Raw genomic sequence first — 12,237 nt, 5'->3', positions numbered from 1 at the left:
TAGAATGCTGAAGGGAACAAAATCAAGAAATCTCTGAGCAAAGTTCCAAATGGCATTCTTGCACAGAACTTCCATATCCCTGATGTTTCAAAGTAGGCCCTACATTACATCTTACTGTCTCGTTTTCTATCATATGGCTACAAAATCACCTTAAATGTATTTTATATATATATATATATATATATATATATATATATATATATATATATATATATATATATATATATATTGTATATATAAACTTTCATGTTCATGGAAATAACGATTTGTATGCTGTTCAGTCTTTTAAAGCAATAGTTCAACACCCCCCCCCCCAAAAAAAAATTACGTTCTCTCATAATTGATTCACCCTCATGCCATCCCATATGTGTTTGACTTTTTTAACAAATATTTTTTGAAAAATATCTCAGATCTGTATGTCCATACAATGCAAGTAAATGGTGGCCAGAACTTTGGAGGTCTAAAAATCATATATAGGCAGCATAAAAGTAATCCATATGATTCCAGTGGTTTAACCTATATCTTCAGAAGCAAAATTATAGTTGTGGGTGAGAAACGGATCAATATTTAAGTACTTTTTTATTAAAAATCTCCCCTTTTTTACATTCTTCTTTTGTTTTTGGCAGTTCACATTGTTTTTGCATATCCCTACTGGGCAGGGAGGAGAATTAATAGTAAAAAAGGACTAAAAGAGCTGAGATTTTGTTCTAAAAATCTTTGTTTGTGTTTAGCAGAAGATAGAAAGTCATACACATCTGAGATGGCATGAGAGTGAGTAAATAATGAGAACATTTTCATTTTTGGGTGACCTATCCATTTAAGATGACACATAAAGCTGCTGTGCTTAAACTCAGTCCATCTCAGAATTTAAATTCAATCTCTCCAGACCTGGCATTTGGAAGATTACAGCACATTACAAAGGTGATGAGAGAAATGCTGCAGTGCGTGAATTCAAGGTTCAAAAGTTTGGTGAGTAACATTAAATGTTCTTTGGCCAAGACTATTATTGTTTCATAGGCTTATAAAGAAAAATCAGGGATATAAACATTGTTATATTTCAGTAAGAAAGCATAGTAATAATGAAGGACTGGGAAGAGAAATAATAATTAGATTTAATATTATTATAATAAAATGTTTCAAGTCTAAAGAAGGTATTATGATGAGGACAATGTGACGACGAAGGTAGGCTATAGTGCAAACATTTTTAAGCTTGTTGCATGAAATAGAGACAAGCAATCAATCACTTAATTGACAGATATTTTTAAGCCTACACCACAAACACAATCCATTTTTGTCAGTTCTGCCCAGCTTTGGGGTTTCTGTTCAGCCAGAGAAAGGATTTCTGCTTGTGAATGCTGAGACATTTACAATCACTATTCAAGCCTCGTAAGTTCACATTCAGATCAAGTAATCACATCGAATAATGGTTTTGATGATTATTAACATGCAACTTCTGAATTTGAGAGAGAAGTTCAAAACCAAAAACCTTTTTTAATTTTTTTGAAAGATACACATATGGAAGGACCATTACTGGTAGTTTCCACTGTCGGTTTGGGGTAAGAGAGGAGGACTCCGATAATAAAGATGATGAAATCAAGTTCATTAAAGGACTGGAGCAAACTGGATCTGTGAGTAAAAATGGTCAGGACTAATGAATCTCCCAAGAAAAATGTATAGATTACTATCCTTACACATCCCAATTTAATAATCCCTCATGGTGTGTCTTCCCTTGTTTTAGGTGAAAAAAGGCCTGGCTGAGGTTACGGTTAAAGTTTCAGACCTCAACCAGAAACTGAAGGATTTAACATTGAATACTTTGGCAGCAGCTAAGGCCCATTTCTACATTGCTGTCACCGTCACGGACATTTTAAGTAATTAAACATGAAGGGCATTCCGTTTTGTCAAATGAATTGAACTTAGCTGAAAGACCACATTGTAAAAATGTTTTGTCATGTAACCTTAAAAAATTTGCTTTATGTGGTAACATCTAAGTTAAAAAAATATTATTTCATATGACTGAATCTATCTTACTACATTAGGTAGTCAAAAGTAAATTTACAAAAGTAAAGTTAAGCAACCTGGTCTCATAGAATCACATTACTATACCTAGATTTTTGCTAAATGATTTTTACGTGGCTTGTTGTACGTAATGCGGCAATTTCAAACAAACCACGAGTAAAAAGGCAGATTATCAGTTAATAAACACGCACTTTTCGCCCTATTTCTTACTCAGTGCTATCTTATGACATCAAAACACTTTTAGTATAGCACACGACTTGAAAGGCAACGTTTGCATTACATAACCAAAAACATTTACAAGCTTGTTGAAGCGCAATCAAATTGCATGATAGCTCAAGTGATAAGAGCATTGCATTTGCAATGCAAAGGACCAAGGTACAAGCTCACAGAGCTGAAAGTGCCATAGTGCCAAATGTGTTTTTCATCTCATATTTGGTTTTATGACACTATCAGTTAGGTTTATGTTTAGAGAAGGGACTCGGGAGGTAGGTTTTGTTGATTTAAAACTCAATAGAGCATTAACTTTAAAAAACTCATCTGTTTTGCAGAACATTTATCTCACTTTTAGCACCACATAGCTGGAACTGCCACGATACATGTAATGAATCACAAAATTGACACTTTCACACAAATATCATGAGATCAGGCTGGAAATAACGTAACAACTGCATGTTTTCACTTTTTACAGTGCATGCAGCCAAGATTTGTTGAACTAAAATAAGTCATAAAACACATAATAATTCATAAAAGACATAAAAGGTTGTTATTTGACTGCATATGCTATGTATAGCAAAGTTAGGATGGCCAAAGTTCTGGAAATTATTCAAATCTAAAAGCGAATGAGACACATTTACAAGATTAATATCTTAGTACAACAATCAAGTCTTCCACCTAAAATGACTGTGTGCCTCTCACAAGGTGGTGAAGTGCAGGAATCAGAGGTTTTCCTTCCCATTGTTTCCAGCCCATACATTGTGGACCTGTCCCGGACAAGATCATACTTCATACCTGAAATTCCATTTGAAGTGGTGGTAAAGAAAACAATACACAGCTATTCCATACCATGATGATGTTATCAGTCTTAGATGATTGTGCATACAATTGTGCAAAATAGTATTCTTCACGATTTGATTGAAATTTTGCTGTTGATTTTGTGCCACTGCATCAGTTCTGTCTTTTTTGACTAGGTCATGGTTCGTCACCCAAATGGTTCCCCAGCCACAGATATCCCAGTGAAATTAGATGTGTCAAGCACGGCAGAAAAGTCCTGCAGTATTACAACTAATAAAGAGGGAACAGTATTTTACACCTTCAATTTACAAGGAACACCATCTTCCATTTCAGTGAAGGTTAATTTATTTAAAGAATAAAGCTCTTTTAATACCTGTAATACTTAAAATTATTTGCTTTCAAAAATACCTTCAATACCTGCATAGTCTATTAGTCCTACATTTTACAAAGGATATTAAAGGTGCACTCAGTAATAATTTTGCTAATTGCTGCACTTTATAACAGAATGATATAGTAATAGTAGAGTTGTTTCTTTGAAAAATACATGAGATGAAGACTCAAGAGTCAATCTTACATAAAAAGCTGCTTTATTCTGGGCAAAGGTACTGGGCACACATTAATGAGTGCTGCCATATTTCCATGATATGTCCAACCAAACATTACTTTCCCCTGTCATTGGATGGAATAAAATTAATCATGACTGACTGTGAATAGTGCTTTTTTACAATGACATCTGTAACTAAGAACTTCCGTTTTTGCGTGACGCTACACCTAAATGTCACTGCAATGACAGCACAAATATTACTGAGTGCATCTTTACGTAAATTCATCTTTTCTTGACATCTATTTTGTTTATAAGTTACAGTAAGTACTATTTGTATAGTTTTGACATATCACTTTCAACAGGCAATGGTAGGTGATTTCAAGTCAACCAAAAAAGTGCACCTGATCAGATCCTCAAAAAGCTTCCTGTCTCTAAGTGTGCCTAATGGTGTACTGTCACCAAAAGAATCTCTGGATGTCACATTTAATGTCATTAATGGTAAACCAGAGGATGGACAATTATATTACATGGTAAGTAAAAGATGTTAATGATTTCATACATTTACAGTAAAGTTCTGTCTCACCTGCTTCAATGTTTTGAAATCTCACAAAGGGTCAAGGCGGCGATATTCAAGTGTGAGGGTGTTGTAATTTATATATATATATACTGAAAAAATTGTGTTTCTTCAGGTACTCAGTAGAGGCACACTGAGAAAAGCAGGATCTGTTGCATCAAGTTATCTGGTAAAAATACGCATCCATTTAACTCCAGACATGATCCCGTCTTTAAGAGTGATCGGCTACTATTATGACACGAATGGTGACATCATTGCAGACTCGGTGTGGGTTGATGTAGAGGACGTGTGTGAGGGAAAGGTAATTCAAAGAATAATCTCAATCTCAATCCACTACAGATAACTAATTTCTTGTAATCAGATTAGGTTACTAATTATATCATGGAAAAACAATAGCATAACTAATTACTGCATATTATCCTTCAGTTACTTTCTAAACATAATTTCAACAAACCTACAAAATACAAATTTGACACCAAGTAGTTTGTTAATCTTTAACTCTGTGGACCCGCCGGTGGGTCCATGGGCATGGTTAGAACCATGCCGTAAATTTATGCTTAAATTGAAAAAGTCCCCAGATACAAAAGTCACTTATATGTGGTACAGTTTGAAAACGTAGAATCTGAACTTGTCATAGAATACCATCACTTTTGCATTTATGCTAGATAAAATAACAAAATAAACCCTAACAAATTCCAGTCGCAAATGAGCGCCACCTAGAGGCGATGATGTAGAAATATGCATATGAATATAAAAGTTTTTCCACATAGCACATAAATAGACAAGTCATTTACTCATTCTCAGAAATGTGACTGTAGAGTTTATTTTGTTGTCTAATACCACAGTTCAAATGATTATCAAAAGAATCATGAAGTGAAATATGATTTCTGTAAGACAACAAAGACAAACGTCTCATGTCTGCTCCGCTAACTGCTTTTGTAAGCCCCAAGTAGCCACAAACTCTATATTAGCTCTTACCTTACCTCTATATCAGCTCTTACCTTAGCTTTTCAATGACAGCTAGATTGACCTTCTAGTCCATTCAGAGGCCAAGATACAGTGATGAAACTGTGGGGAAGATGCCGGCGATCCAAATAGACTGGTGTGATTGCTCAGCTGCGTTAGAGTGCCAACTACATTTCAGATCTGTATATTGTGATGGAAGAAAATAGAGGGAATATAATTTTTCTTAGTACTTGCTGCCATCTAGTATAATAAAATAAGACTTTGCAAAAGGACAACAAAAAATTAGATTTATATATAGAGAGAGAGAGAGAAACTGTGTACTATAGAAACATATCACTTCTGATATATTTCTGAAATGCAGAAATGCAAACAGACAGATATCAGAAATTTTGTCATGTTTTCATCCACAAAGATTTTTTTTTCTCTTAGAAATATACAGTATGTGATAGTTTCAAAGTAATGCAGTTATAATTAATTCAGTAACTGTAATCTGATTACAGGACTTTTATGACAGAACATGTTAGGGGCCATACACTCAGGAAGCATTCTTGCATTCACAAAGCAGGGGTCTGTGTGAACAGCCCCTTACACTACTTCGATACTGAGAAAAAAGCAATCAAATTTACAAACATACAAAACTAACACTGGTAATTTTACATTTGTTTATGTTTGTGCATAGAGTTTTACAAAAATTGTATATAAGCTTTTATCAGATGTTCACAGTGTTCCTGTTCTGTTTCCTATTTAGCTTGGCATAAAGCTTGCTGATTCTCAGCATTATTATGGGCCAGGAAAACAAGTTGAACTTGAAGTTGACGTAGGACCACAGAAAAATGCGAAAGTGGCCTTACTAGTAGTGGACAAAGCCATTTACGCTCTGGGTACTCAAAACAAAATCACTCCAAAGCAGGTGTGTTGTTCTAATAATAATAATAATAATAACACATTTTATTTCTAAAGCACTTTTCCCAAGCTCAAGGACACTGTACAAAGACATAATAACATAAATCAACAGTAGAATCAACAACCGTAACAATAACAACAATAATACAGCAACATAAGAGATAGGTATACAGATAATACTGAGAGAACAGATGGGTTTTTAGTTGAGACCTAAAGGATGAGATAGTGGAGATGTCACAAAGACTCTGTGGAGGTGAGTTCCATAGTCTTGGTGCCATTACACTAAACAATCTGCCACCCATTGTGGAAAGTCGGAAGCGAGGCACAGTGAAACATTTGGTGTCAGACAACCGTAGTGCGCGAACAGGTGTGTAATTCTGCAGCAAATTAGACAGATAATGAGGAGCAAGACCACTGAGGCATTTAAAAGTTAATAGAATTTTTTTTTACTGAATGCGGATAGAAACAGGTAACCAGTGCAGCTCATAGAGTATGGGGGTGATGTGATCTGATTTCTTGGTATGAGTGATAATCCTAGCAGCAGAATTTTGAACATATTGTAATCTAGAGATGGTTTTAGCAGGCAATCCAATTAAGAGGGAGTTAAAATAGTGAGATGAATGGTGGAGGATTTAAATTAATGAATAGAGATGAAGTAGTGTTTATTAGTGAGATCTAATTTAAACCATGAAAGAGCAGTGTCCGTGATGCCAATAGCGGATAGTCGAGAAAGAAGTATGTGGTGGTAGATGGTGTCGAAAGCAGCACTCCAATCTAAAATTATGAGGATGGTATGACAGCCAGAGTCAGCAGGAGGTCGTTGGTGATTTTTAGTTCTGTCTTACAGTAGTATCTAATACTTAAAAGGTTATTAATTCAGAAGATAGACATCAAATAGACATCCAGTACAGGATACATTTTATTGATGAATGGGCAAGTTGCAAAAAAAAAAAAAAAAAAAACACGGAAACAAATATTTCTGAGCTGTTCTTGATTTAACCTCCTTAACTGTTTTCCCTTTTCTGGTGAAAAGGTTTTCACCTCCATGCAGTCCTATGACCTGGGGTGTTCATATGGGGGTGGAGAGAACACAGCTGCAGTTTTTAATGATGCTGGTCTGACCTTTATCTCCCACTCCACCACAATCCGTTCAAAGATGAGAAAAGGTACATAAATACAAATGACAAATGATAATTTTCAGTGTGCTATTTTCATTCTGGGCTTACCACTGAAAGATTTAAAACAGTTTTACAATATGTAGTTAATATTTTCCTATTCATTCTATTTATAGGTTTCAGCTGTGAGTCTGGTTTTAGACGAAACAAACGCAATATAGATATTCAAACTGAAATGGCTAGAAAAGGTACAGTAATGTCTGTTGAATATGTTGATACCTCTGGATCAATCCTCAAAGCTTAGAGCATGTGGTTTGTGTTATTTAAATGTGTGCATTCAGTAATTGTTTTGGTTATACTTCATGGGCGGATATAACTTACACTGAGGTGGATGCACTGTCATTTAAAAAAACACATGAATTGTTTCAGTGAGTGAAAGTGGGGGGTTACCACAAAAGTGTGTAGCCTACTGGTATGACAATCTATTTTTGTGAGTGTAGATGACTTTACACATATATTTTTGACAAGTATTTCTTTAGAGGTAAAACTTTTTAACATAGAAAAAATGACTGAGTTCACTTTTAAATGCAATTTCTACAGTATTGCAGTTAATATTACTATAAGCAGTGGCATACATGCTCGCTCTCTCTCAATTTATGTTTTAATCGAATTGACACCTTTCTCCATACCTTGATTTGTTCTTGATATGCAATTCATGATGTGCAATAAAATTATGCTAATGCTCACTTGCATTGCTTTTGTCCTGAAGAGGCTGCGTTTAAGAAATCTGAGCTGCAGAAATGTTGTCGCCATGGCTTCACCCTGATTCCTATGAAGATCACCTGTGAGGACAGAGCGAAAAAAGTGAGCCAATTGAACAACAAAGCTTGTGTGGATGCCTTCCGAGAATGCTGTGAGTTTGCAACCAAGCTAAGAAACAAAAAGAGGAGAGAGGACATGAGGAAATCGCATGGCCGAAGTGAGTATGTGATCTTAAGCCAGGTGCACACTGAACGATTTTGGCCACGATTCTGTCGTCTGAAACAAATTTCGGGAATCCTAAAGGATTTCTGTCGTCGTAAGGCAAAATCGGCAATCTTACAGCGTTCAGTGTGACGTGTTCACCGACGGCGATTAATAGCCTTTGCTATGATCTTTAGCCTCAGATGAAGTTCTGGCAGTGTCAGAAATTTAGCATCGCATTCGTATAGTGTGACTGCTATTACGATGGCCAGATGAGATAGTCTGCTCCTTTCTCGCACCCCAATTCACTTAAGAAACCTGCTCCGCGTTTGCACCACTATAGCAACATTTGTGCCCAGTTATCACTCTACTCAAGCTCATTCAATGTTTATATATATATATATATATATATATATATATATATATATATATATATATATATATATATATAATAAATAAAAATAAGCCGAAAATACTTGGAGAAAAGTGTAACACTTCAGCAATATGAAAGCATTCCCTGAATTAAATAAATACAGAGCTTACAAAACGAAAATAAATAAATGATTGCATTTTCTTAACACGGTTTTTTCTTTACATTTATCATGCATTTTCTTTAAAATGTTATTTAAAGTACTATTTTACTTCTAATAAATGTACTTTAAACTAGCTATGTAAACTTATTTAGTTAAGATTCACACCACTCCAAAAAAAAAAAAAAAAAAAAAAAAATTGTTTGAACAATTTATATTGGTAATTATTTATGGGACGTTTTAATCCAAATCAGCAGATATAGTTGGATACAATTATAGAAATCTATGTCATGTTTGTACGTTATCCATAGGGAATTTGCAAGCGTGATATATTATCAGCCTATATTCATTTTCTAAATTTTGCGTGGCCGATAGGTTACTAAACTAAAAGAGGAGAAAGACTTACTATAACCCATCTTTTTTTGTTTTCCCCAGTGTGAGCGGAGAAGTTTGCCATTTTTCGGGCCACAAGTCTTTTTATTTCCACAATGAATATTTGCTTGTGGTTGCTAATTATTACTGTAGACTACCTCTCCCACTGGCGTTCATTCTCAGCATCTGTAATTTTCTGTATTTGTGATCAGGCTTATTATTATGGGCCTATTTGACAAAATCCATCTTTCTTTTTATATGTTAGCATATGCCTTACCACATATTTCCTTACCACAGCTGCTGATGTTGATGACGTCGAGGATTTCTTTGACAACAACAAAGATATTCGCAGATATTTCCCTCCAAGCTTTGAATTTAGAGAGATTGATGTGAAAGGAAAAGTTATGTGAGTAGATTGTGCACATTCTTTAAACAGTATCTGTCTGTCTGTCAATATAAATGAACCTTATATAAAATGAGTCTTAGGGGAATGTGCTTAAAGGGATAGTCCACCCAAAAATAAAAATTCTGTCATCATTTATGCACAGTCATGTAGTTACAAACCCATGACGTTCTTTCTTCCATGGAACACAAAAGTAGATGTTAGACAGAATATTAAAAAAATAAAATAAAAATGCTTTGAAGAGTGAATGGTGACTAAGGCTAACATTCTGCCTAACATCTACTTGTGTGCTCCCTATTAAATAACAACATGAGGGTGAGTAAATGATGATAGTGAACTATCCCTTTAAGCATTACCATTTAACAATACAATACATACATAGCTATTACACTATAAACTTGTGATAAATAATTATATACTAATATTTGCATTAAATCTCCTTTGAAACATTTTGAAATTAAGTTTTAAGGTTTACAAAGGTCTTCATTGTATCAGGTCTTTCTTCCAGACACAAAATCTATACACCTGACTCTATCACAACTTGGGAGATCCAGGCTCTCAGCTTGTCTCCATCCCATGGTAATTTCTCTCCTCAGTGTTAGCATAAGTAAAGGGATAGTTCACGCAAAAATGAAAATTCTCTCATCATTTACTCACCGTCATGCCATACCAGATGTGTATGTCTTTCTTTCTTCTGCTGAACACAAACAAAGATTTTTAGAAGAATATCTCAGCTCTCTTTAGTTCCATAGAAAGCAAGTCAATGGTGGCCAGAACTTTGAAGGTCCAAAAAGCATATAAAGGGATAAAAGTAATCCACAAGACTCCAGTTGTTAAATCCATATCTTCAGAAGCGATATGATAAGTGTGGGTGAGAAACAGATCAATATTTAAGTCCTTTTTTACTTTCAATTCTCCTCCCTGCCCAGTAGGTGGGGATATGCACAAAGAAAATGAATTGTCCAAAAACAAAAGAAGAAGAATGTGAAAGTGAAAGTGGAGATTTATAGTAAAAAAGGACTTAAATATGCATCTGTTTCTCACCCACACTTATCATATTGCTTCTGAAGACATGGATTTAACCACTTGTATGCTGCCTTTATGTAATTTTTTGGACCTTCAAAGTTCTGGCCACCATTCACTTGCATTGTATGGACCTACAGAGCTGTTATATTCTTTTTATATTCAAAATCTTCATTAGTGTTCTGCAGAAGAAAGCAGGTCATGCACATCTTGGATGGCTTGAGGGTGAGTAAATTATGAGATAATTTACATTTTTAGGTGAACTATCCCTTTAAGTTCAAGGAACTTTAAGAAACTACTCTTATTCTTACTTTTATTGTTTACAGGTTTTTGTGTGGTGGAGCCTGTTGACCTTCATGTATTTAAGCATCTTTTTATTTCCTTGAGGCTTCCCTATTCTGTCAAATGCTTTGAACAGCTGGCTATAGTTGTGGTGATATTTAATTATGGCAAGTTGGATCGAGAGGTTTGTTTAAATCTTCTTCTTCTTTTTTTTAAGAACACAGAGTGAGAAATTCACCAAACAATTGAATCACCTTAGCATGCAGTATTCTAGTGATTTCCAGATGCTAAAATAACACAGAACACATATTCATTCTTATTGAATTGCTCCCTGACTGTCATTTATAAATCATTTATACTGTAAATTGACTGTAGGCTATCGTGAATATCCATATCTACACACTGTAGGCTACACATTTTATCATAATAGTTTTATTATGTTATAATCAGTAGATTCATAACAATAGTATATCTTCTTAATCTATCTATCTCATGGTCAGCTTATAGTTCATATGAAACAAGTGGAAGGTCTTTGTTCACCCGGGGCATCGTCTACCTCTTCCTATGTCAGAATCAGTCTGGAGGCAGAGTCCTCCCAGACAGTAACTTTCCCTGCTGTTCCCATGAAAACAGGCGAAATCCCTATCATTATTGAACTTTATGAAACAGAAGAGTATAAACCAGTGGATGCCATTCAAAAGATGCTCTTGGTCAAGGTAAGAGAAGGAACTGGGAGAATACCTAAAATCATCTCATGTCTACCTTACAGTTCATCACCCTGTTGCTGCAGTGGGATTGTAATTATTCTAATGTCTATTTTAAATTATTTTCTCCATGTCACAGAATGAGGGAGTGGAAATAAGAGACGAGCAAACTTATTTTATTAATCTGGATGGTGAGATTGTGTTCTATCATTTGATAGTTTATCATAAATACACTGTGGTCCTTAAAACTGTAAAAAATAATTACACAAAGTAGAGCTAAAATTGAATATATATTTTGTAGTAACCTCAACATGTAAAAACATCTTGAACTATGCTCAACAGGTAGAAGTGACAAAACCTTCTTTATCGATGGTTTTTTCCCGAACAACACGGTTCCTGAAACAGATGTCAACCTGTTTGTCAAACTAGAAGGTCTAAACAACTTTTCTTGGCTGGAAATTACTTTCACAACTTGTATGTATCTTATATTAAATGTTACTTAGATGTTTGTATTGTACTCTTTGAATAATCTTTTTTTTTGTACTGTAGAAGAACTATTTGGCCAGTCCACTGCTGTTCCCTTACTGTCCCCATCCAAAGTGGAAAATCTGATCCAGGCTCCTCATGGCTGTGCAGAGCAAACTATGATCCGTATGTCTCCAACTGCTTTGTCAGTAAGGTACCTGGACAACAGCAACCGCTGGCTGCAGCTGGAAGCAGGGTCCAGAGACAAGGCACTGGATTTCATTGAGAAAGGTGTAGACAAAATATACCAACTCAAATACTACACAATATTTTGCTGTGTCAGACTGTACCTTGATTTTCACT

At 35.0% G+C, this 12,237-nt stretch overlaps 1 protein-coding gene across 4 annotated transcripts in view; it reads left to right on the top strand.

The window, feature by feature from the left end:
- The window catches only part of LOC127454337 (complement C4-like), a 37,874-nt gene that overhangs the window by 16,820 nt on the left and 8,817 nt on the right, over window positions 1-12,237 (top strand). For all 4 annotated transcript variants that reach the window (XR_007899512.1, XR_007899513.1, XM_051721464.1 and 1 more), the window contains exons 5-24: window positions 4-92; window positions 887-969; window positions 1,299-1,386; window positions 1,508-1,628; window positions 1,739-1,871; window positions 2,938-3,050; window positions 3,207-3,368; window positions 3,937-4,104; window positions 4,264-4,449; window positions 5,863-6,024; window positions 7,051-7,183; window positions 7,309-7,380; window positions 7,902-8,111; window positions 9,295-9,403; window positions 9,909-9,979; window positions 10,750-10,889; window positions 11,206-11,421; window positions 11,549-11,600; window positions 11,752-11,841; window positions 11,959-12,165. Coding sequence is in view for 2 of the 4 variants with exons in the window: in XM_051721464.1 (XP_051577424.1) it covers window positions 4-92; window positions 887-969; window positions 1,299-1,386; window positions 1,508-1,628; window positions 1,739-1,871; window positions 2,938-3,050; window positions 3,207-3,368; window positions 3,937-4,104; window positions 4,264-4,449; window positions 5,863-6,024; window positions 7,051-7,183; window positions 7,309-7,380; window positions 7,902-8,111; window positions 9,295-9,403; window positions 9,909-9,979; window positions 10,750-10,889; window positions 11,206-11,421; window positions 11,549-11,600; window positions 11,752-11,841; window positions 11,959-12,165 (2,605 nt within the window). In the remaining 2 variants the exon portion in view is untranslated. The remainder of the gene's footprint in view (window positions 1-3; window positions 93-886; window positions 970-1,298; window positions 1,387-1,507; window positions 1,629-1,738; window positions 1,872-2,937; window positions 3,051-3,206; window positions 3,369-3,936; window positions 4,105-4,263; window positions 4,450-5,862; window positions 6,025-7,050; window positions 7,184-7,308; window positions 7,381-7,901; window positions 8,112-9,294; window positions 9,404-9,908; window positions 9,980-10,749; window positions 10,890-11,205; window positions 11,422-11,548; window positions 11,601-11,751; window positions 11,842-11,958; window positions 12,166-12,237) is intronic.

Source organism: Myxocyprinus asiaticus, chromosome 16 (assembly GCF_019703515.2).
Source record: "Myxocyprinus asiaticus isolate MX2 ecotype Aquarium Trade chromosome 16, UBuf_Myxa_2, whole genome shotgun sequence".
In the NCBI taxonomy this organism is placed as follows: domain Eukaryota; kingdom Metazoa; phylum Chordata; class Actinopteri; order Cypriniformes; family Catostomidae; genus Myxocyprinus; species Myxocyprinus asiaticus.
This window is presented reverse-complemented; position numbering and strand designations above follow the sequence as displayed.